The sequence below is a fragment of the Equus przewalskii genome, chromosome 15 (assembly GCF_037783145.1).
Source record: "Equus przewalskii isolate Varuska chromosome 15, EquPr2, whole genome shotgun sequence".
NCBI classification, from domain to species: Eukaryota; Metazoa; Chordata; class Mammalia; order Perissodactyla; family Equidae; genus Equus; species Equus przewalskii.
Genome location: NC_091845.1, coordinates 52,626,875 through 52,653,535, shown reverse-complemented (window position 1 = coordinate 52,653,535; position 26,661 = coordinate 52,626,875). Strand labels below are relative to the sequence as shown.

General features: G+C 36.0%; 1 protein-coding gene across 19 annotated transcripts in view; it reads left to right on the top strand.

Moving 5' to 3' along the window:
• Positions 1 to 26,661, top strand: part of FBXL2 (F-box and leucine rich repeat protein 2) — a 126,511-nt gene that overhangs the window by 4,620 nt on the left and 95,230 nt on the right. For 11 of the 19 annotated variants that reach the window (XR_011527069.1, XR_011527072.1, XR_011527077.1 and 8 more), the window contains exon 2: positions 17,345 to 17,406. Coding sequence is in view for 2 of the 19 variants with exons in the window: in XM_070575874.1 (XP_070431975.1) it covers positions 17,345 to 17,406 (62 nt within the window). In the remaining 17 variants the exon portion in view is untranslated. Of the gene's footprint in view, positions 1 to 17,344; positions 17,407 to 17,545; positions 17,640 to 26,661 lie in introns of all 19 variants that reach the window. The other 8 variants (XR_011527073.1, XR_011527074.1, XR_011527075.1 and 5 more) reach the window with 1 other exon arrangement.

The window sequence follows — 26,661 nt, the reverse complement described above, 5'->3', positions numbered from 1 at the left end:
AGGCTAGGGGCAGGGCAGGAGAGTAAATAGAAATCTCTCTGAGGCAGTAGGGGCTTTTACGAAGTGTAAGGCAGGGCTACCACAGGCTGGGGGCATGGCAGGAGAGCTGGGAAATATCCCCCTACTCAGGTTTTCCCTGAGGACAAGGCAGCAGGCTTTCAGAAGGCGGAGTAAGAGGGTACAGAGAGAGAGATCTCCTTAAGGCATGGACAGCAGAGGGTGCTACTGGAGAGCAAAGACTGCTTCCCAGCTGGCAGCCAGGATGTAGAATAGAGAAAGGTCTTTCACAATTCAGAAAGCTAGCAACTAGGTTGTAATGCTCAAGGAGATCTGTGATGTTTCACCAGTGCTCAGATCCCAGCTTCTCCTGAAGGTGGAGTTCTGATCTCACCCTAAAATAAGCAAATCATGAACTGAATCTAACTAATGCTACAACAAATCTCAAACCCACCTCAACTATAGGTTAACAAGATTCAGCCTCCCCTGCCAGCAACCTACTGTCACCATACCTAGTTACAAAAGTTTTTTCTTGTGATAAGAACTTTTAAGATTTACTCTCTAAGCAACATTCAAATATGCCATACAGTGTTACTAACTATGGTTGCCATGCTGTATGTTATACATCCCATGACATTTATTTTATGCCTGGAAGTTTGTACCTTTTGAGCCCTTTCACCTGTTTTGCTCCCCACCCCCATCTCCTGCCTCTGGCAATCACAAATCTGTTCTCTGTATCTAGGATTTTTTTTTTTTAGATTCCGCATATAAGACTTGAGATCATACGATATTTGTCTTTCTTTGTGTGACTTATTTCACTTAGCATAATGCCCTCAAGGTCCATTCGTGTTGTCACAAATGGCAAGATTTCCCTTTTTTATGGCTGAATAATATTCCATTGTGTATGTGTACCACACTTTCTTTATCCATTCATCCATTGATGGGCACTTAGGTTGTTTCCATGTCTTGGCTATTGTAAATAATGCTGCAATGAACATGGAAGTGCAGATATCTTTTCCAATTAGTGTTTTCATTTTCTTCAGATAAGTACCTAGAAGTGGAATTGCTGGATCATATATTAGCTCTATTATTACTTCTTTGAGGAACCTCCATACTGTTTTCCGTGGTGGCTGCACCAATTTACATTCCCACCAACAGTGCACAAGCTTCCCTTTTCTCCACATCCTCGCCAACACTTGTTATTTCTTGTCTTTTTGGTAATAGCCATTTCAACAGGTGTGAGATGATACCTCATTGTGGTTTTGATTTGCATTTCCATTATGACTAGTGATGTTGAGCACCTTTTCATGTACTTGTCCATCTGGATGTTATCTTTGGAAAAATGCCTATTTAGGTCCTGTGCCCATTTTTTAAGTTGGATTTTTTTTTGCTATTGAGTTGTGTGAGTTCTTTATGTATTTTGGATATTAGCTCCTTATCAGGAAATGATTTGCAAATATTTTCTGCTGTTTGGAGGGTTGCCTTTTCATTTTGTTGATGGTTTCCTTTGCTGTGCAGCTTTTTAGTTTGATGTAGTCCCACTTGTTTATTTTTGCTTTTATTACCTTTGCTTTTGGTTTCAAGTCCAAAATATCATCTCCAAGACTGATGTCAAGGAGCTTACTGCCTATGTTTTCTTCTGGGAGTTTTATAGTTTCAGATATTCCATTCAAGTCTTTAATCCACTTTGAGTTAATTTTTGTGTATAGTGTAAGATAGTGGTCCAGTTTCATTCTTTTGCATGTGGCCGTCCAGTTTTCCCAACCCCATTTATTGAAGAGACTGTCCTTTCTCCATTGTATATTCTTGGCTCCTTTGTCATAAATTAATTGGCCATACATGAATAGGTTTATTTCTGCTCTCTCTCTTCTGTTCCAGTGATCTGTGTGTCTGTTTTTATGTCACTGGCATACTGTTTTGATTACTATAGCTTTGCAATATAGTTTAAAATCGGGGAGTATGATACCTCCAATTTTGTTCTTCTTTCTCAAGATTGCTTTGGCTAATTGGAGTCTCTTGTGATTCTTTACAAATTTTGGGATTGTTTGTTCTATTTCTGTGTAAAATGCTGCTGGCGTTTTGATAGAGATTGCATTGAATCTGTAGATTTCTTTGGGTAGTATGGACATTTTAACACTATTCATTCTTTCAAGGAGCATGGAATATCTCCATACCATTTGTTTGTGTTTTCAGTTTCTTTCATCAGTGTCTTATAGTTTTCAGTGGACAGCTCTTTTACCTCCTTGGTTAAATTAATTCCTAGGTATTTTATTCTTTTTGGTGCAATTGTAAATGGCATTGTTTTCTTAATTTCTCTTTCTGATAGTTTGTTATTAGTGTATAGAAATGCAACTGATTTCTGTATATTTATTTTGTTTCCTGCCACTTTACTGAATTTCTTTATTCTAACAGTTTTTTGGTGGAGTCTTTAGGATTTTCTATATATGATATCTTGTCATCTGCAAATAGTGACAGTTTTACTTCTTCCTTTCCAATTTGGATGGCTTTTATTTCTTTTTATTGCCTAATTGCTGTGTCTAGGACCTCCAAAACTGTGTTGAATAAAAGTGGCGAAAGTGGACATTTTTGTCTTATGTCTTATCTTAGAGGAAAAGCTTTCAGCTTTTCACAGTTGAGTATGATGTTGTGTGCTTGTCATGTTTTGGTGAGGTAGGTTCCCTCCATACTCACTTTGTTGGGAGTTTTTATCATAAATGGATGTTGAATTTTGTTATATGCTTTTTCTGCCTCTGTTGAGATGATCATATGACTTTTATTCTTCATTTTGTTAATATGGTGTATCACATTGATTGATTTGCAGATGTTGAGCCATCCTTCCATCCGTGGATTAAATCCCACTTAATCATGGTGTATGACTCTTTTAATGTGTTGTTGAATTTGGTTTGCTAATATTTTGTTGAAGACTTTTGCATCTATGTTTGTCAGGGATATTGGCCTGTGATCTTCTTTTCTTTTGGCGTCCTTGTCTGGTTTTGGTATTAGGGTGATGCTGGTCTCGTGAAATGATTTTGGAAGTGTTCACTCCTCCTATATTTTTTAAAAGAGTTTGAGAAGGATTGGTATTAATTTTTCTTTAAATATTTGGTAAAATTCACCAGTAAAGCTGTCTGGTCCTTGCCTTTTGTTTGTTGGAAGCTTTTTGATTACTGATTCTATCTTCTTACTTGGAGTTGGTGTGTTCAGATTTTCTCTTTCTTCATGATTCAGTCTTGGTAGGTTGTATGTTTCTAGGAATTTATCCTTTTCTTCTAGGTTGTCCAATTTGTTGGCATTTGGTTCATAGTAGTCTCTTATGATCCTTTGTATTTCTGTGGTATCAGTTGTAATGTCTCCTCTTTCATTTTTTTTTTTTTGAGGAAGATTAGCCCTGAGCTAACTGCTGCCAATCCTCCTCTTTTTGCTGAGGAAGGCTGGCCCTGAGCTAACATCTGTGCCCATGTTCATCTACTTTATATATGGGATGCCTACCACAGCATGGCTTGCCATGCAGTGCCATGTCCGCACCCGGGATCCGAACTGGCAAACCCCGGGCCTCTGAAGCAGAACATGTGAACTTAACTGCTGTGCCACTGGGCCGACCCCTCCTCTTTCATTTCTGAAATTATTTGAGTCCTCTCTTTTTTTTTTCCTTGGTGAGTCTAGGTAAAGGTTTGTCGCTTTTGTTTATCTTTCAAAGAACTAGCTCTTAGTTTTATTGACCTTTGTAAATCACTATTCTTTACACAGAATATCTGACATGAAATAACAAATTATAAGACATGCAAAGAAACAAGAAAATGTGGCCCATGATCCAGATGTTGAGCAACATGAATGTACAGATCAGAAAATTTCAGCAGGAACAAGGAAAACTGTAAAAAGAACCAAATGGGAATGCTAGAAATGGAAAATGTGATATCAGAAATTAAGAATTCATTTGATGGACTCAACAGCAATTGGACACAGTCAGCAAACCCCAAGCAGGATAAATACAAAGAAGTCTAAACTTAGGCACATTGTAGTCAAACTTCCAAAAATCAAGTATTTTTATAAAGGAAATCTTGAGGTAGAAAAGAAAAAGAATTACATAATGGGAACAATAATATGAATGAAAGCTGACATCTCTTCAGAAACAATGCAACCAGAGAACAATCTCATAACTTTTTAAAAGTGATTTAAAGAAAAAAAGGCAAACCTGCTAACCTGAAATTCTATATTCAGAGAAATGTTCTTCAAAAATGCAAGAGAAATAAAGACATTTCTGACAGATAAAAGCAAAGACAATTTGTCTACAGCAGGCCTATATTACAGGAAATGTTGAAAAGTACTCCTTCTGAAGGAAGGAGGGAATTGCACCATGAAGGTGAATAGGTAAATATAAGAGATCTTATAAAAAATATCATTCTTTCATATATATATTTATTGAGAAGATTATGGACTGCATAAAGCAAAAATAATAGCAATATATTGTCAGGCACATGGTAGAAGGAGAAGTAAGATATATGACAATAAATGCAAAGCAGGCAGGAGGAAATTACAGTCACGTGTCACTTAACGATGGGTTTACGTTCTGAGAAATGCATCGTTAGGTGATTTCATTATTGTGTGAACATTGTAGCGTGTACCAAGGGGGAACAAAACTTGCCACCCCAAAATGTGTCTCTTTAACATGAGGTTAATTTTAGGCTGATTGTTTTTAAGAAACAAAGGACTCAAAGTTTTTCTTATTCCCTCTCCCTTAACTGCCTAAAAGAATTCACATAAAAAAACCTGTCTTGGGAAGTGAGCAATCACCTTAGCATAACTTGAACTAGATGGTAAATAGAGAGGAACCTGGAAAAGCATGTTTGTTGGGCTCCCCTCTGTGTTCTTCTGTGTCTGTGTGGCCAAACACTTGTTTTCCAAGTGTTTGCTTCTTTTCACCTACCTGTGAATTGCCTTCCTTCTCTTTGAAGTCCCCTGCTCTCCCCACCTGCAACATCTTCTTTTGTCTTTAGCTGCCAATGGTATTTAAGCTGAGGGCTATGGCCATTTTGGTGACTTACTTGGTTTTCCTGGGTTTCATTTCCATTTCCTGGGTATATATCTTATTAAACTTCTATTTGCTTTTCTCCTGTTAATCTGTCTCATGTCAGTTTAATTCTTAGACCAGCCAGAAGAACCTAAAAGGGTAGAGGAAAATGTCTTCCTCCCCTACAGTGCTTACACAAACCTAGATGGTATAGCCTTAGTACACACCTAGGCTGTATAGTACTAATGGGACCACTGTCGTATATGTGGTCGATCGTTGACTGAAACATTGTTATGTGGTGCATGACTGTAAATGAAGTTTGACTGTGGTAAGTTAAAGATGCACTCTGTGATCACTAGAGCAAACTTTTAAAAAAATACAAACAACTACAACTATGAGATCAATAAGACAAACCAAATAAATACTGCTTTACCAAAAGAAAAGTCAAGAAAGCAGGAACAGAGGAATGATGAACAAATGGGACAAATAGAAGATAAATATTAAGCTGGTAGACTTAAAACCAATCATATCAATAATTACATTAAATAGAAGTAGGCCATGCCCTCCAATTAAAAGGTAGCAATTGTCAGGCTGGATAAAATAGTGTGGCCCAACTATATGCTGTCTATGAGAAACACTTTAAGTGTATAGGCACAGATTGAAAGTAAAAGGATGGAAAAAATGCAAAAATCAGAAGAAAACTGGTATTGTTATATTAATATTAGTCAAAGTAGACTTTGAGACAAGGATAACTTCTAGAGTAAAAGAAGGATATTTCATAATGACAAAGGGTCAGTTCATTAAAAATACGTAACTATCTTAGATGTGTATGCACTTTACAACAAAGCTTCAAAATACATGAAGCAAAAATTGACAGAACCAAAGGGAGAAAGAAACAAATCCACAATCATGTTTGGATATAGTAAGACCTCTCTCTCTTACTGATAGCATTCATAGATTAAAAGAAAAATCAGTGAGGATATAAAAGATTTGAACATCTCTATCAACCAGCTTGACCTAACTGACATTTATGTAGTAGTACACTTAACTACAGAATACAGAAATAGCAAAATGGCAAAAGTAAGTCCTTCCTTATCAGTAGTCACCTTAAATGTAGAAGTATTATATTTACCAATTAAATACAGAGACTGACAGAATGGATAAAAAACCCCTAAAACCTATGTTCCAATTATGTCCTGTCTGCAAGAGACTCTTGTGAGATTCAAAGACAAATATGTTGAAAGTATAAAGATGGAAAAAGACTTTTCAGGCAAATAGTACTAATATCATACAAAATAGACTTTAAGTTAAAACAAGAGACAAGTTAATTATATGTTGATAAATGGTCAGTTCCTCAAGAAGTTATAATAATTATAAGCACATATGCACAAAACAACCAAGTCCCAAAATATGTGCAGCAAACTGACAATTAAAGGGAGAAATAGATAGTTCTACAATAATAGTTGGAGACTTCACATCATCATCATAGCTATTATTTGTTGAGCACTTACTATTTGCCAAGACTATTCTAGGCATTTTACACAAATGAACTCATTTAATTCACAACAACTCCTGTGGCAGTTTCCATTACTATTCTCATTTTACAAAAGTGGAAACCATAGCACAGAAAAGTTAAATGATATGCCCAAGGTAAGCAAGATGTACATGGCAGAACCTGGATGATAGATTCAGAAATTAGATTTGGTCCTTAGAGATGTCTTATTCAAATCTCTCACTGAAGGAAGGGGTTTCCTTCTCTGACATTTCTGTTTCTGTGGTCTCTGCAGGAGCACTGTGGGTAGAGTATCACTGCTTTAAAGAGTAGAACATTCTAGTATGGGCTATTGTTAGAAAGTTTTTCTCTATGTTGAGTTGAAATCTTATAACTTTGATTCACTGGTCTTTGTAATAACAGAAAATAAGCGCATCCTTTGGACAGCTATTGAGATGTGTGAAGATTGTTATGGTATCATTCACAACCACCCCCATCACTATTTATGTATTTTTATTTTATTTTGTTTATCATTTATTTTTTTCCTTTTTCTCCCCAAAGCCCCCCGGTACATAGTTGTATATTCTTCGTTGTGGGTCCTTCTAGTTGTGGCATGTGGGACACTGCCTCAGCGTGGCTTGATGAGCAGTGCCATGTCCGTGCCAGGACTTGAACCAACGAAACACTGGGCCACCTGCAGCAGAGTGTGCAAACTTAACTACTCGGCCACGGGGCCAGCCCCGACCACATCACTATAATTTCAGTGATGGAGCATTTAGACAGCAGATTAATAAGGAAGTAGAAGATTTGAACAACGCTATAAACTAACTAGACCTAGTACAGATACATAGAACACTCCACCCGAGAACAGCAGAAAACGTATTTTTCTCAAGTGCACGTGGAACATTCTTCAGGTTAAACCTTATGTTAGGTGACAAAACAAGTTTCAATAAATTTCAAAAGACTGAAATCATATAAAATATCTTCTCTGACCAAAATGGAATGAAGCCAGAAACCAAAAAAGAAGGAAAACTGGAGAATTTACAAATAGGTGGAAGTTAAACCACACACTTTTAAGCAACCAGTGAGTGAAAGAAGAAATAACAAAGAATATTAGAAAATACTTTAAGATGAATGGATATGAAAATACAACATGTCAAAACTTATGGCATGAACTGGAAGTAGTGATCAGAGGGAAACTTATAGTTCTAAATATCTACATTAAAAAGAGGAAAGATAGCAGGTCAGTAACCTAACTTGATACTTCAAGGAACTAGAGAAAGATTAATTAGATAATTTAGCTAATTCATCTAACGCATTTCTTACTGGAGCTTGGAATATAGTAGGCACTTAATAAATGTTAGTATCTCACATACACACCACTAAGACTAATCATTGGAATACCTTAAAAATGAATGTAGGATACTATTTATGACACTGTTTCCACTTCTGCAGTTTGCTTTGGTGGATTGTGGTATGCCTTTTTTTAAATTGAGATAATACACATATACTGTAAGTTTCACTCATTTAAAATGTACAATCCAGGGGCCAGCCCAGTGGTGTAGTGTTAAATCTGTACACTCCACTTTGGTGGCCTGGGGTTTGCAGGCTCAGATCCCAGGCACAGACCTAGGACCACTCTTCAAGGCATGCTGTGGTGGCATCCCACATAAAAATAGAGGAAGATTAGCACAGATGTTAGCTCAGCAACAATCTTCCTTAAGCAAAAAGAGGAAGATTGGCAACAGATGTTAGCTCAGGGCCAGTCTTCCTCACAAAAAACAAACAAAAACTTAGAGTGTGTTTTAGTATATTCACCAAGCTGTCTAATTCAGGAACATTTTCATAACTCCAAAAAGAAACCCCATACTCATCAGCAGTCGTTCTCTAATCTTAGGCAACCACTAATCTATATTGTTGCCATGGATTTGCCTTTTCAGGATATTTAATGTAAACATGGAATCATACAATATGTGGCCTTTGTGTTTTCAAGGCTCATTCCTGTTGTAATATGTGTCAGTACTTCATTTCTTTTTATTGCTGAATAATTTTCCTTTGTATGGGTATGCCACATTTTGTTTACCCATTCATTGGCCGATGGGCATTTGAATTGTTCCCACTTTTTGGCTATTATGAATAATGCTGCTGTGAACATTGATGTTTAGATTTTTGTATGGACACATTTTCATTTCACTTAGGTAGTTGCCTGTGACTGGAATTACTGGTTAATATGGTAACTCAATGTTTAACCTTTGAGGAGCTGCCAGACTGTTTTCCAAGGTGGCTGCACCATTTTCACATTCCCACCAAAGGTGTATGAGGTTTCCACTTTCTCCACATTCTTGCCATTATTTGTTATTATCTGTCTGTCTGATTTTAGCCATCCTTGTGGCTGTGAAGTGTGTCATTATGTTTTTATTTTATTATTATTATTATTATTATTATTTAGCAAGGAAGACTGGCCCTGAGCTAACATTTGTTGCTAATATTTCTCTTTTTTTTAAACTTTTTATTGAGATTATGATAGTTTAAGATTTTGTGAAATTTCAGTTGTACGTTATTGTTTGTCAGTTGTGTCGTAGGTGCACCACTTCACCCTTTGTGTGCACCCACCCCCTTTCTCCTGAACCACTAACCTGTTCTCTTTGTCTACATTTTTAACTTCCACTTATGAGTGGAGTGATACAGAGTTTGTCTTTCTCTATCTGGCTTATTTCACTTAGCGTAATACCCTCAAGGTCCAACCATTTTGTTGTGAATGGGACGATTTTATCCTTTTTTATGGCTGAGTAGTATTACATTGTATATATATATCATATCTTCTATATCCAATCATCAGTTGATGGGCACTTGGGTTGCTTCCACATCTTGGCTATTGTGAATAATACTGCAGTGAACATAGGGGTGCATGGGACTTTTGGAATTGCTGATTTCAAGTTCTTTGGATAGATACCCAGTAGTGGGACGGCTGGGTCATATGATATTTCTATTTTTAGTTTTTTGAGAAATCTCCATACTGTTTTCCATAGTGGTGCATCAGTTTGCATTCCCACCAGCAGTGTATGAGGGTTCCTTTTTCTCCACAACCTCTCCAACATTTGTTACTTTTTGTTTTGGTTATTTTTGCCATTCTAACGAGTGTAAGGTGATATCTTAGTGTAGTCTTGATTTGTGTTTCCCTGATGATCAGCGATGATGAGCATCTTTTCATGCGCCTATTGGCTATCCGTATATCTTCTTTGGAGAAATGTCTCTTCATGACCCCTGCCCATTTTTTGATTGGGTTGTTTGATTTTTTTGTTGTTGAGTTGTGTGAGTTCTTTATATAGTATGGAGATTAACCCTTTGTCAGATATATGATTTGAAAATATTTTTTTTCCCAATTAGTGGGTTAGTTTTTTGTTTCAATCCTGTTTTCCCTTGCCTTGAAGAAGCTCTTTAGTCTGATGAAGTCCCATTTGTTTATTCTTTCTATTGTTTCCCTTGTCTGAGAAGACTTGGTGTCCGAAAAGATCCTTTTAAGACTGATGTCGAAGAGTGTACTGCCTATATTTTCTTCTAGAAGCCTTATGGTTTCATGTCTTACCTTTAGGTCTTTGATCCATTTTGAGTTTATTTTTGTGAATGGTGAAAAAGAATGGTTAATTTTCATTCTTTTGCATGTGGCTGTCCAGTTTTCCAAGCAACATTTGCTGAAGAAACTATCTTTTCTCCATTGTATGCCCTCAGCTCCTTTGTCGAAGATTAGCTGTCCATAGATGTGTGGTTTTATTTCTGGGCTTTCAATTCTGTTCCATTGATCTGTGTACCTGTTTTTGTACGAGTATCATGCTGTTTTGATTACTGTAGCTTTGTAGTACATTTTGAAGTCAGGAATTGTGATGCCTCCAGCTTTGTTCTTTTTTCTCAGTATTGCTTTAGCAATTCAGGGTCTTTTGTTGCCCCATATGAATTTTAGGATTCTTTGTTCTATTTCTGTGAAGAATGTCATTGGGATTCTGATTGGGATTGCATTGAATCTGTTGATTGCTTTAGGAAGTATGGACATTTTAACTACGTTTATTCTTCCAATCCATGTGCATGGAATGTCTTTCCATCTCTTTATGTTGTCATCAATTTCTTTCAGGAAAGTCTTGTAGTTTTTGTTGTACAAGTCTTTTACTTCCTTGGTTAAATTTACCCCAAGGTATTTTATTCTTTTTGATGTGATTGTGAATGGGATTGTGTTCTTGAGTTCTTTTTCTATTAGTTCGTTATTAGAGTATAGAAGTGCAACTGATTTAGGTAAGTTGATTTTATACCCTGCAGCTTTGCTATAGTTGTTGATTATTTCTAATAGTTTTCCAATGGATTCTTTAAGGTTTTCTATATATAAGATCATGTTGTCTGCAAACAGTGAGAGTTTCACTTCTTCATTGCCTATTGGATTCCTTTTATTTCTTTTTCCTGCCTAATTGCTCTGGCCAAAACCTCCAGTACTATGTTGAATAAGAGTGGTGAGAGTGGACACCCTTGTCTTGTTCCTGTTCTCAGAGGGATGGCTTTCAGTTTTGCCCATTGAGTATGATGTTGGCTGTGGATTTGTCATATATGGCCTTTATTATGTTGAGGTACTTTCCTTCTATACCCTTTTTATTGAGAGTTTTTATCATGAATGGATGTTGGATCTTGTTGAATGCTTTCTTTATGTCTCTTGAGATGATCATGTGGTTTTTGTTTCTCCTTTTGTTAATGTGGTGTATCACGTTGATTGACTTGCAGATGTTGAACCATCCCTGTGTCCCTGGTATAAATCCCACTTGATCATGGTGTATGTCTTTTTAATGCATTGCTGTATTCAGTTTGCAAGAATTTGTTGAGGATTTTTGCATCTATGTTCATCAGTGATATTGGCCTGTAGTTTCCTTCTTTGTGTTGTCCTTGTCTGGTTTTGGGATCAGGGTGATGTTGTCTTCATAGTATGTGTTAGGAAGTGCTCCATCTTCCTCAATTTTCTGGAATAGTTTGAGAAGGATAGGTATCAAATCTTCTTTGAATGTTTGGTAGAATGCTCCAGAGAAGCCATCTGGTCCTGGACTTTTATCTTGGGGGAGGTTTTTTTCATTACTGTTTCAATTTCTTTACTTGTGATTGGTCTATTCAGATTCTCTATTTCTTCCTGATTCAGTTTTGGGAGGGTGGAAGAGTCTACGAATTTATCCATTTCTTCTAGGTTGTCCAATTTGTTGGCATATAGTTTTTCATAGTATTCTCTTATAATCTTTTGTATTTCTGTGGTATCTGTTGTGATGTCTCCTCTTTCATTTCTAATTTTATTTGTTTGAGTCTTCTCTCTTTTTTTCTTAGTAAGCCTGGCTAAGGGTTTGTCAATTTTATTTATTTTCTCAAAGAATCAACTCTTTGTTTCATTGATCCTTTCTACTGTCTTTTTTGTTGCAATTTCATTTATTTCTGCTCTAATTTTTATTATTTCCCTCCTTCTACTGACATTGGGCTTTGTTTGTTCTTTTTCTAATTCTGTTAGGTGTAGTTTGAGATTGCTTATTTTTTTCTTGTTTATTGAGATGAGCGTGTATTGCCATGAATTTCCCTCTTAGGACTGCTTTTGCTGCATCCCAGATGAGTTGGTATGGCGTTTTCATTTTCATTCGTCTCCAGATAATATTTGATTTCTCCTTTAATTTCTTCAATGCTCCACTGGTTGTTCAGTATTATGTTGTTTAATCTCCACGTTTTTGCCCCTTTCCCAGCTTTATTCTTATAGTTGATTTCTAGTTTCATACCATTATGGTCAGAAAAGATGCTCAATATTATTTGAACCCTCTTGAATTTGTTGAGTCTTGCTTGGTTTCCCAACATGTGGTCTATCCTTGAGAATGTTCCATGTGCGCTTGAGAAGAGCATGTAAACTGCTGTTTTTGGATGGAGTGTTCTATATATATCTATTAAGTCTAGCTAGTCTAGTTTTTCATTTAATTCTACAGTTTCCTTGTTGACTTTCTGTCTAGATGATCTGTCCATTGGTGTTAGTAGGGTGTTGAGGTCCTCTACTATTATTGTATTGTTGTTGATATCTCCTTTTAGTTTTGTTAATAGTTGCTTTACGTACTTTGGTGCTCCTTGTTGGGTGCATATATATTTATAAGTGTTATGTCTTCTTGGTAAAGTGTCCCTTTTATCATTGTAAACTGCCCCTCTTTGTCTCTCTTTACCTGTTTTGTGTTGAAGTCTACCTTGTCTGATATAAGTATGGTGACACCTGCTTTCTTATGTTCATTATTTGCTTGGAGTATCATCTTCCATCCCTTCACTCCGAGTCTGTGTTTATCTTTGGGGCTGAGGTATGTTTCCTGGAGGCAGCATATTGTTGGGTCTTGTTCTTTAATCCATCCTGCCACTCTGTGTCTTTTGATTGGAGAGTTCAATCCATTTACATTTAGAATGACCATTGAAATGTGGGGGCCTAGTGCTGCCATTTTATCGCTTGTTTTCTGGTTCTCCTGCATTTCCTTTGTTTCTCCTCCCATGATTTTTGGCCTACCAATTCAGGTAGGTGGTTTTCTATATTGGCTTTCTTCTTATTTGTAATTTGTGTCTCTATTCTTGTTATTTGTTTAGTGGTTACCATGTGGTTTGTATAAAACATCTCATAGATAGTCCATTTTCTGATAGCCTATTATTTCCTTAGATTAAGCCATTCCATCCCTCTCATCTTCCCCTTCTAGATTGTTATTGTCAGATGTTTTTTTTTCTTCCTTCTTGTGTTGTGAGTTTGTGGTTAAAATGACAAGATTATATTTATTCTTGATGTTTCCCTTCCTTTTATCTTGAATGTTATACTTAGCATTTGCTAAACTGTTCTGATGGAGAGCTATAATTTTCTGATTTTGTCTTTCTACTTATCTCCTTTGCTCTGGGTTTTGTATCCCCTTTCCTTTTTTTTTTTTTTTTTTTTTTTAAGGTATGAGGGCTAATCTTCCTCTTTTTGCTTGAGGAAGATTGTCCCTGAGCTAACATCTGTCCCAGTCTTCCTCTATTTTGTATGTGGGATACTGCCACAGCATGGCTTGATGAGTGGTGTGTAGGTCCATGCCCAAGTTCGAACATGTGAACCCTGGGCCGCCAAATTGGAGCACATGAACCTAACCATTGTGCTATGGGGCCGGCCCGTGTTTTTATTTATTTTTTATTTTTTTAAATTTGAATTCATAATAGTTTACATTGTTGTGAAATTTCAGTTGTACATTATTTCTTGTCTGTCACCACATAAGTGCTCCCCTTCACCCTCTGCCCACCTCCCCCTCCCTTTCCCCTGGTAACCACTGAACTATTTTCTTTGTCCATGTGTTTGTTTATATTCCACATATGAGTGAAATCATCTGGTGTTTGTCTTTCTCAGTCTGGCTTATTTCACTTAGCATAATTCCCTCCGGGTCCATCCATGTTGTTGCAAATGGGATGATTTTGCCCTCTTTTATGGCTGAGTAGTATTCTGCATATATATACCACATCTTCTTTATCCAGTCCTCAGTCGATGGACACTTGGATTGTTTCCATGTCTTGGCTATTGTGAATAGTGCCGCGATGAGCATAGGGGTACATATATTACTTTAGATTGTTGATTTCAAATTGTTTGGGTAGATACCTAGTAGTGGGATAGCTGGGTCATATGGCAGTTCTATTTTTAGTTTTTTGAGGAATCTCCATACTGTTTTCTATAGTGGCTGCACCAGTTAGCATTCCCACCAGCAGTGTATGAGGACTTCCTTTTCTTCACACCTTCTCCAACACTTGTTCTTTTTAGTCTTAGTGATTATAGCCATTTTAACAGGCATAAAGTGGTATCTTAGTGTAGTTTTGATTTACATTTCCCTGATGATTTGTGACATTGAACATCTTTTCATGTGTTTATTGGCCATCTGTATATCTTCTTTGGAAATATTCATATCCTCTGCCCATTTTTTGAGTGGGCTGTTTGTTTTTTTGTTCTTCAGTTGTGTGAGTTCCTTATGTATCATGGAGATTAACCCCTTATCAGATATATGATTTGCAAATATTTCTCCCAATTGATGGGTTGTCTTTTTGTTTTGATCCCAGTTTCTTTTGCCTTGCAGAAGCTCTTTAGTCTGATGAACTCCCTCTTGTTTATTTATTTTTTTGTTTCCTTGCCTGAGAAGACACAGTCTTCAAAAAGATCCTTTTAAGTTCGATGTCAAAGAGTATACTACCTATATTATCTTCTAGGAGTTTTCTGGGTTCAGGACTTATCTTCAAGTCTTTGATCCGTTTTGAGTTTACTTTTGCGTATGGCATGAGTTAATGGTCTACTTTCATTCTTTTGTATGTGGCTGTCCAGTTTTCCCAACACCATTTATTGAAGAGACTATCTTTTCTCCATTGTATCTTCTTGGCACCTTTGTTGAAGATTAGCTCCTATGTATGTGTGGTTTTATTTCTGGGCTTTCAGTTCTGTTCCATTGATCTCTGTTTGTAACAGTACCATGCTGTTTTGATCACTATGGCTTTGTAGTACGTTTTGAAGTCAGGGATTGAGATGCCTCCAGCTTTTTTCTTTTTTCTCAGGATTGCTTTAGCAATTCAGCGTCTTCCATTGCCCCATATGAATTTTAGGATTCTTTGTTCTGTTTCCAGGAATAATGTCATTGGGATTCTGATTGAGATTGCATTGAATCTGTAGATTGCTTTGGGTAGTATGGACATTTTCACTTTGTTTATTCTTCCAATCCATGTGCATGGAATCTCTTTCCATCTCTTCATATCATTATCTATTTCTTTCAATAATGTCTTATAGTTTCCATTGTATAAGTCTGTCACCTCCCTAGTTAAATTTATTCCTAGGTACTTTATTCTTTTTGTTGCAATTGTAAATGGAACTGTATTCTTGAGTTCTCTTTCTGTAAGTTTGTTATTAGAGTACGGAAATGCAACTGATTTTTGTAAGTTGATATTATACCTCACAACTTTACTGTAGTTGTTAATTATTTCTAATAGTTTTCCAATGGATTCTTTAAGGTTTTCTATATATAAGATCATGTCGTCTGCAAACAGTGAGAATTTCACTTGCTCATTCCCTATTTGGATTACTTTTATTCCTTTCTCTTGCCTAATTGCTCTGGCCAGAACCTCCAGTACTGTGTTGAATAAGAGTGGTGATAGTGGGCATCCTTGTCTTGTTCCTGTTCTCAGAGGGATGGCGTTCAGTTTTTGCCCATTGAGTATGATGTTGGCTGTGGGTTTGTCATATATGGCCTTTATTATGTTGAGGTACTTTCCTTCTATCCCCATTTTGTTAGCAGTTTTTTGTCATAAATGGATGTTGGATCTTGTCAAATGTTTTCTCTGCATCTATTGAGGTGATCATGTGGTTTTTATTCCTCATTTTGTGAATGTGTTGTATCACATTGATTGATTTGCAGATGTTGAACCATCCCTGTGGTTCCCACTTAATCATGATGTATCTTTTTGCCCATTTTTTAGCTGGTTTATCTTTTTATTGCTGAATTTTGAGAGTTCTTTATATATTGTGGATACAATTCCCTCATCAGATATGTGATTTGCAAATATTTTCTCCTATTTTGTGGGTTTTCTTTTCACTTTCTTGATGATGTTCTTTGAAGCACAAAGGTTTTTAATTTTGATGGTCTAATTTATTTATTTTTTTCTTCGCTTGCTTGTAATTTTGATGTCATATCTAAGAAACTGTTACATACGTAATCTAAGGTCACCAAGATTTATGCTTATGTTTTCTTTTAAGGGTTGTAGTTTTAACTCATATTTATTTAGGTCTTTGATTCATTTTGAGTTAATTTTTTTAATATGCTACAAGGTAGGGGTCCAGCTTTATTGTTTTGCATGTAAACATCCAGTTGCCCTGGCACCATTTGTTGAAAAGTCTTCTTTCCCCCACTGCATTATCTTGGAGCCCTTGTCAAAAATTAGTTGCCCATAAATATAAGGATTTATTTCTGGACTCTCAGTTCTACTCCATTGATCTATGTATCTCTCCTTATGCCAGTTCCACAGTGTTTCAATTGCTGTAGCTTTATAGTAATTTTTGAAATCAGGAAATATGAGTTTTCTAGCTTTGTTTTCCTTTTCAAGATTTTTTTGGCTATTCTGGGTCCCTTGCATTTCCATATGAATTTTAGAATCAGCTTTTAAATTTTTTCAAAAAAGGCAGCTGGAATTTTGATAGAGATTTCACTAAATCTGCAGATAAGTTTGAGAAGTGTTGCTAACTTAACACTGTTAAATCTTCCAATTCATGAATATGGAATGTGTTTCAGTTTATTTGTCATCTTTAATTTCTCTCAACAATGTTTTGTATGTTTTCAATATATAAGTCTTGCACTTATTTAACTAAATTTATTCCTAAGTATTTTATTCTTTTTGATGCTAAGTATGTTGTACATTTGCATATTGTATCCTGCAACCTTGCTGAACTCCTTGATTAGTTCTAACAGAGTTTTTGTGGATTTCTTAGAATTTTCTACATACAAGATAATGTCATCTGTGACTAGAGGTTGTTTTATTTCTTCCCTTCCAATCAGGATGCCTTTTATTTATTTTTCTTGCCTAATAGCCTTAACCAGAGCCACTAATACAATGTAGTATAGAAATGGCTGCCTGTTGCTGTTTTTATGAAATGGTGATAGGGGATAAACTGTTTTTATATCCATCAATATTGAAGTGTGGTGGCTTCATGAAATTAGTATCATCATATTTGTAGGACAGTGGTTGGGGCTGTTCTGATCTGAAAAATACATAACTTTTTTTTTTTAATTGATTGAGGAACACTTTAACAATTTCTCTTTCTTTCCTTTTAGGTTTTCTCAAATAATGATGAAGGTCTTATTAACAAAAAGCTACCCAAAGAACTTCTCTTAAGGTAAGTATAGATAAACTTTACATAATTCAGATTTGATTCAGTCATCAAGTTCCAAGACAATCTTCTTTCACTCTGTGAGTCCGTAGCATAGAAAAACAGACAGAATTAGCCTAACTGACTTTTTGTTTTTGTTTTATAGAATGCTGTTCAGCTTGTTGTTAAATTTTACTTGGTCTAATCCAGAGTGTACTAAGTATGTACATAGCATTGGTCTGGATTCTTTTTGTAATGTGGTAAGTATTGTAATAATCTTCAGTAGGTGCCATTGTTTTGGTAGCCGTAAATAATCTCAATGTAGTCAATAACATGAGGAGAGATTGTTGTTAAGATTGTGAGCTCCTGAAATCATAGACATTTAGATGTTTTCTGATAAGTCAGTTTTAACATAAGTACAGTTATATGTTCTCACTGAGCATTTAAAATGCTGTCAGCCCAAATATTGATATGTTTTTATCCATTTTATGAGAATTATGTGCTAAGAGACAGTGAATACTATAAAGGCTTTCTGTCCTTTACTTTTGGTATCACTGAGTATACAGTAAATGGTATTTTGCTTGTCATTTTACCAAGTAAAGCTATCAAGCAGCATTTGTTGACCTTGAGGCACTGTAGTTTTCTTTAGTACTGTGCATTGTTAAAGACATCCTATTTTAGTTTTGGATGTTATTTTTTAATTGTTTACAAATAATTAATACATGTATATATGGTAATCTTTGAGCTGGCATTTCCCAAACTCTTCTCCTTTCACTGTTGTTCCACAAAACAAAATAAAACAAAAACAGGTTTTGTGATCAAAGAAGTATGGGAAACACTGGGTTAACAAAACCAGTTTGTTTACTGCATGACTTCCCGGAGCCTTAATAGGCTACTGTGCTTGGTGATGCTCCCAGATGGATAGTTGTGAAATTTCAGACTTACTGAGCATGGAATCCTTTTAATATTCCATGGAAAAAATTTTAGGAAATGCCAACATGCATTACAAGATTGACCAGATGACTCCATTTCTTAGTGGTGCTAAATTTCATTTTAGCATTTGGTGAATGGGGATGAGTTTTGTTTACATATTGGAGCTCACCACAAAGTCACTGTGTAAATGTCACAGATTAATCACCTTTGCCATCCTCATTATGTTAGACTTTTTTTCTTGAGTCAGAAAGGGGGCGAGGACACTTAGCCTCTTTGTGGTTGTGATCTCATTTCAGGGGCTTCAGAGGATGTTTCATTAGTCATCAGGTGTTTGACACTGTCCTCATGAGCTCATTCTACTCAGTTAATAAAAAAGGAAAATTAACTAATGACAGTATCATATGAAAAATACAGCAATTATATTTTACTTCAATAAAACAAATATTTGTTTGGATAAGAGAGAATATTTGGCATTTTGGACCATTTTAAAGTTAAAGTGTTAACAAGGAAGGAATGATATAAACTGGCAAGGTCTTGATCAAACACCGTAAGCTGTTAGACTAAGATTGCTGGGTTAGGGTGAGCAGGCTGTTACTGTACAACTGTAGGGCACACCATCCACAACACACTACAAAGTAGATGGTGTACCCTAGAAGTGTGCGATGTTTCATTCCTGATCTGAACCATTTTTACAGCACAGACATCAAGTTGTAATATGAATATGTCGTTCTTACTATGGAGAATCATAACCAGCTTCAGGCAGACTTGTATTAGTCATTCAGCACTGGAGTGTGATTAAGGTCTACTCTTCTCATGAATACTGCTGCTGTCTGTGATGCAAGGCTGCTAACTTAATATTTTTTCCCTTTTGGTAGGGTTAGCTTTCATTCTGTACTCAGCCATGGAACAGTTTCTATCTATTGACAAAAAAAAGAGGAGGGGATTTATGTCACTTCATGTGCTAGTGTGATTTCTGAACTCCGTTTTAGAAACTTTAATTCTTTTAAAGATCCATGTTGGACCCAGCTGTTAAGAATCCTGGAGTTACAGTTTTTGAATCACGCCATAAGGCTCATACATAGATCGTTTTTCCAAAAGAATTGCCATTTGAGAGCAAATGTTCATACGTGTCTATTCATAGATTTGCATTCCCACTTCTCTTCTTATTTTGGAGTCTGTAAGGAGAATTTAAATTCTGAAGTACTTCTACAGATCTTCTCTGACTTGTGAGTCTCAAAATTAACTCTAGGTAACCATGATTTTGTTGGCCTTTAAATCTTTTCTACCATTTTACTCTCAGGCTTTCTTTTCTCAGTAATAATAGCTGTCCCCTCTTCTAGCCACCCTTTCTAAGCAAAATTTTGAAGAAGGGTTTGAACCAGGTTACCGAAACAGCCATCTTCATCATCAGTTAATTCCACAGCAAAGTGAGTGAGTGCAACAAAGTCCCTGCCTCATGGAACTTAAGTGTTGATTATTTTGCTCAGTTAAACGATGTCTTCGTACTTTCAGTCTGTCGTAGACTTACATTTTTACTTCATATTGTAGACTTCTTTGTGACAGTGAAAACTGTTGTTCGTATTCTTGTTGAATTCCTGTTCACTGCCAGTCTTACTTCGATAGATATGAGTTCTTTGAGTTTGTAATAATCTCATTTGCTTGCAGCTGAGGTAATTTCTCTTCTGAAATTTTTGAGTGTGTCAGCCACCCTCGTAAATTCTCTACCAGCTTCCATTACTGGTCACGTCAAGTGAAGACTCAGCTTCCTCTTTGGAACTGTTAACAAGCATAACCTGGAATTATGTGCTTCTTTTCATCTCTTTGTATCACTTTGAATTCACTCAGAAAAATCTGTTAGGTTTTTTTCCCTTCTGCTCATCTTATTGCCTGTTTTAAGACCAGCCGATATTCAGGGTTTCCTTCTACCACCCAATTTTAGTTTAACAAGTTTTTACAATTTTGCTTTTTCTGCTCAGCCTTCTCTCGTAGGTTAAAGGTACTTAAGTTCTCCCTCTCTACCCTTCACTCTCACACAGTTCAACAAACAGCTTGTAATTTTCCTCTTCCTGGGGAGGCAGTTATATAATGTTTATAACAATGGGAATGTTTAATTGGTTGTAATCTATATATCTATTAGTGAGCTGGTTGTCCTTACATATATTTGTCCTCATTGTTATTATCTATATATTATTTTTAGAGCCAGACTTCATTGAGATTTCAACTCTCCCTGTTTATTAGTTGTGTGACCTTAAAGTGACTTAACTCTCTGTGCCATAATTTCCCATATCTGTAAAAAGGGAGTAGTAATACTTGTACCTTATGGGGTTGTTGCTAGCTCTTAGAGTACCTGGCATTTAATAAATGTTAGCTCTTATTGTTATTAATATCAGTTTTGGATTCCTGAATACTTACTAAATGGTGTTTGACAATGCAGTCAGTTTTAGTGCAAATAACTGACAAAAGCAAGCTGTCCTGATATGAATCTTAACGTATGCTGCTGCTAACAATATCTCAGTAAAGAACCTGATTATTAAGTAAGTTAATGTAGCCCAATGCTTCATTTCATCAACCTGGACTAATTCAATCTCAATGGAAATTGCATACTACTATCTGATAATAAATGGACAACTACTAGGACCTAAGCAGGTTAATGGTGGTGTTAAGAAAACTGATAATTATTTTGTATTATAAAAAAGGCAGTCTCTTGAAAGGAACCATTCCTCTTTTTAGAAAAGAAGTCTTGTCTGAATCGAATATTGGCTTCACACTTAGATTATACATTTTAATATTAATTTGTTTGACCTTAAGTTTTTACTTCTGTTATGGTTGCTTTCATATGTTAATGATGAAATGAAAACTACTTCACAGGAGACAGGGAGTGCTACATGCAGTAAATATTTTAAAACATTCTGAGAAGACAAAGCTGTTGTTAGTAATAGATAATAATGAAAGAAACCTCTTATTAGACATTTTTAAAAACTTAAATCACCATTATTTATGTCATTTTCTTTCCTCTTAAAGTTAGTACTAATACATGACAAAATTAAGTACTAATAGTGTTTGTTGGCTTGATGAAGGGTTTGCCCCAAACAGGAGAGCTAAGCCTAATAATTCTGGGCAAATGAAATCGACTACACAATTACATAATTTGGCAATTTTACTAGTTTACTAGGGAAAATTATAAAATGACTAGCACATAAATTTTCAAATTTTGCTTTTTCTAAAATTTGTAAGCCAGTTCCATGAGTGAAAGTAATTGTGGTTTTTGTTGCAATCACTAAGTTACAGCCCAGTGCTTCTGTGTAGTTTGGGACCGTGGGGAGCAGTGCAGTAAAGGGCTCATCCCTGTTTTGGGCATCATTAAGTGGGTATTGCTGCCTGCTGGTGGGTTTCAGCACTCCATGGACTTTTTCAAGGACTGGTGCCTCCACCTCCTGCTGTCTGTGATGCCTTATATATATTCCAAGGCAGCCTAACAGGTAAGATGCTATTTTGGGGGTACTGTAAATTCAAGTTTAAGCATCTATACAGATTTGTCTTTTTTGTTAAAGACTTTTTGTTGGGGTTTGTTCATTTTTATTGTTGATTTTTTTACTTTGCATGAAGCAATATAGGACTGAATTAATGTGTTGAAACTGAATGCAAAAGCTTACAGGTCCTTCCTTTTCATTACCTCTGTATACTATTACATGCTATTTTAGGGTCGGCATCTGAGTCTAAAGCATGGCAGAAGCAAATTTCCGTTAGTCCAGAGTGAGGTTATGCTTATACATTAAAACTCTGATGATGCCTTTGGGTTTTTTGTCTACATTGAGACAGGATGAAACACCAGAAAAGCTCCACTGATAGGAAGGATAGAACTATACATTCTGCTCCAGAGCTTTAGCCCTGGAAAGTTATGTGAGAGACTTGTAATTTAAAAACTGTGAATTCAGTAATTACAACAGAGAAGACTGGTAAATTTGACTCTGTGAATAGTAAAATATGACAAAATATACCAAACTAAAGATAAATAGCACATTTTTAGGTGAAATAATTAGAATACGCATTATAAGCAAGGGCTATATTCTTCAATACACAAAGAAAAAAAAATCTTAAAAGTTATTAACCATAAGGTAGATTAACTCTATTAGAAATATAGTTTGAAGAGGATATGAACAAAGGAAGAAATACAAAAGGCCAATAAATGTATAAAAAGATGCTCAATCAGGCCAATATTTAAATACAAATCAAAATAATTAGATATTACCTATCTGACTGGGCAAAACACAAAAGTTTGATAATACTAGGTTTTGGCAAGAAGGTAGGAGACAGACAGTCTAAGATACTTTAGAGGTGGGAATATAAACTGCTGTAGCCATTCTTTGGGGCCAATGGGGAAGATTTTTCAAAATGCTAAGTATACATATTCACAAATTTCATTTGTAGGAACTTAGTAGCAGATATATTTGCAAAGATAAATATACAAGGATGATTACTGCAGCTTTTTTTACTGTAGTTAAATTGGATTACTCGTAATTCTTGGTTAATGATACACTTCTTTACTGATCCATGCATTGCCCTTTCCCTTTCCCCACCATCAACTTAATATTCTCAAGGACTTTGTATCTATGATTCCTTTCTTGAAAAAAATTTTTATATTAAATATATTTGACTAAATCATACAATGTTCACTTTTGCTTGTTTTTATCAACTTTGTAAAAAAAAAAAAGTATATCCTATCTTCTGAGACATGGTTTTCACTCAAAATTATGTTACAAGAGTGATCCATGTTGCTCTGGTTGCCTGTTATTCATTTTTACTGCTGTATAATGTTCTATCATGTGAATATACCAAAATTCACTTACTGATTCTTCTTTTGATGAGTACTTGGGTTTCCAGTGTTTTGTTAATAAAAGCAGTGCTGCTGAGAACATCCTTGTAAATGTCTCCTGGTACAAATACACAAAAGTTCCTTGGGGCCCGTCCCATGGTCAACTGGTTAAGTTTGCATGCTCCGCTTCGGTGGCCCAGGGTTTCTCTGGTACAGATCCTGGGCACGGACATGTCACCGCTAGTCAAGCCATGCTGAGGTGGCATCCCACATAGCACAACCAGAAGGATCTACAACTAGATGTACAACTATGTACTGAGGGGGGCTTTGGGAAAAAGAAGAAAAAAAAAAAGTTCCTCTAGGAGTGGAATTACTGGAGATCATAGGCTATACAAATATTTAACTTTATATAGTGATATTATATTGTTTTTCCAAAGGGGTCTTATCAGTTTACATTCATACAAACAATGGATTAGAGACTCAGTTGAGTTGGGTTTATCAATTTTTCCTGATTCATTTGTTGAATGGTTCTTCTCTTCCTCCAAAGAAATGCCATATCATCTCTGTAATATATTCTGTTCTTTATTCTGTTCCGTCAGTTTATTTTCTATGTGCTAATACCACACAGAAGGCATCTCTATTTTCTTTTCTTTTTCATGAGGAAGATTGACCCTGAGCTAACATCTGTTGCCAATCTTCCTCTTTTTTTTTTCTCCTCAAAGCCCCAGTACATAGTTGTATATTCTAGTTGTAAATCCTCCTTGTTCTTCTATGTGGGATGCCGCTACAGCACGGCTTGATGAGTGGTGTATAGGTCTGTGCCCAGGATCCGAACTAGCAAACTCCAGGCTGCTGAAGTGGTGCGTGCAAACTTAACCACTTGACCATGGGGCAAACCACCAGAAGGCATGTCTATTTTTGAGTGATCAGGGTCTATAAGTTTATTTCTCATACTGTATTTATCTGATTTGGGAATTAATACAAGCCTTTGAATTGAATTGTGGAGTATTCAGTCTTTTCCTGTTCTTTGGAAGAGTCTGTGTGTCTTAGTTTAACTGTTCCTTGAAAGTCTGATAGAACTGAAAAATTGTCTGAGCCTAGAATTTTCTTTGTAGGAAAAATTTTAAGTACTTTAATTTGTTTGATATGTAGAGGGCTTTTCAAGCTTTCTGCTATTATTGTATTGCTATTTCTCCCTTTAGGTTTGTTACTTGCTTTATATATTTAGGTGCTGCTATGCTGAGTGCATAAATATTTACAAATGTCATATCCTCTTGTAGGATTGACCCCTTTATCATTGTGTGATGGCCTTCTTTGTCTCTTATTACAGTTGTCTTAAAGTCTATTTTGTCTGATGTGAGTATAGCTACCCTAGCTTTCCTTTGTTTTTCATTTGCATGGAATATCTTTTTCCATCCTTTCACTACCAGTCTGTGTGTCCTTAATTTGAAATGAACCTCTTGTAGGCAGCATGTAGGTGGGTCCTTTTTTAAAAAAAAAATCCATATAGCCACTCTATGTCTTTTGACTGGAGAATTTAGTCCATTTACATTTAAAGTAATTATTGATAGATATCTACTTATTGCCATTATGTTAATTGTTTTCTGGCTGTTTTGTAGTTTCTCTGTCCTGTCTTCTCTTGCTCTCTTTCTTTGTAAATTGGTGATATTTTGTAGTGGTATACTTAGATTCGTTTCTATTTTTTGTGTATGTACTATAGGTTTTTGCTTTATGGTTACCATGAGGCTAAAACAGCATGTATTTATAACAGTCTATTTTAAGTTGCCAAACTTCTTGAGTTTGAATTCATTCTAAACCTCTGCATTTTTACTCCCCCTCACGATTTATCTTTTTGATGTCACAATTTACATCTTTTTATCTTTTGTATCCATAACATATTATTGTAGTTATAGTTATTTTTACAACTTTTGTCTTTTAACCTTCATACTAGCTTTATAAGTGGTTAACCCATCACCTTGGCAATATTAGGTTATTCAGAATTTTACTATATATTTACCTTTACTAGTGAGATTTATATGGTCATGTGTTTTCCTGTTACTAATTTGTACCCTTTAGTTTCAGATTAAAGAAGTCCCTTTAACATTTCGTATAAGGCTGGTCTAGTGGTGATGAACTCCTATAGCTTTTGCTTGTCTGAAAAATTCTTTCTCTCTCCTTCAGTTCTGAATGACACCTTTCTTGGTAGAATATTCTTGGTTGGAAATTTATTTCTTTAAGGACTTTGAATATATCATGCCACTCCCTTCTGGCTTGCAAAATTTCTGCTGAAAAATCTGCTGATAGTCTTTTGGAGGTTCCCTTGTACATAACAGTTGTTTTTCTCTTGTTGCTTTTAAGATTCTCTCCTTGTCTTTCACTTTTGGCATTTTAGTTATAATGTGCCTTTTTGGCTTCCTCTTATTTGGAACTCTCTGGGCTTCCTGGATCTGGATGTCTGTTTCCTTCCCCAGGTTACAGAAGTTTTTAGCCATTATTTCTATAAATAAGCTTTCTGACCCTATCTTCTTCTCTTTTCCTTCTGAGGTCTCTATAATGCAAATCTTGGTCCTCTTGATGTCCTGTAAGTCCCTTAAGCTATCTTCACTTTTTTTCATTTTTTTTCTTTTTGTTGCTCTTATTGGATGAGATCCACTGCCCTGTATTTGATTTCACTGATCCTTTCTTCTGCTTCATCTAGTCTACTGTTTAACCCCTCTTGTGTATTTTTTAGTTCACTTATTATATTCGTTAGTTCTGTGATTTCTGTGTGATACTTTCGTATTTTTTTCTCTCTTTGTTGAAGTTCTCACTGTGTTCATCCATGCTTCTCCCGATCTTGGTGAACATCTTTATGACCGTTATTTTGAACTCTTTATCAGGTAAATCACTTATCTCTGTTTTGTTGAGTTTTTTTCCCCTAATCTTTTAGCTTGTTTTGTTTGGAACATATCCCTTTGTTTCTTCATTTTGCTTGACTCTATTTCTTGATTTCTATGCATTAGATAAACAGCAGCCTCCACCAGTCTTGAAGGAGTGGCCTTATTTAGGAGTTGGCCTTATTGTTCAACCCTGCCCCAGCTCTTGGTTGTCTCTCAAATCTTTATGATTGTCTAAGCAGCCTATTTTATTTTTAGTGGCTCCTAGTAATTAAGGGTGTGCCAAGACCTGTTAATGTCCCAAAGGGGAGAAACTCAGGAAATACCTAGATTCAGGCTGATTGGAAGCCAGACCCTCAGGCAGCAGCTTTTAAAGTATGCAAATATGTAAATTCCTGTGAGACTGCAAGCGTTAAGTCCTGCTGGCCACCAGAGCCAGGTAATCTAGAGGTGTCCCCTGGGCAGCAGCCACATAAATTGGGGCACCAGGTACATGTATAAGCTTCTTTCTGGGAGATACCAGCAACCTGGAGTGAGGTAGGGGGAAGGCACAAAGATGGCGTCCCCAGAGAACAACTTAGTAGGTCCCTAGATATGTGCCAAAGTAGAATCCTACTCCTCAGGCTGAAGTTCCAGGACAAGCAGACAGGCCTCTTTCAC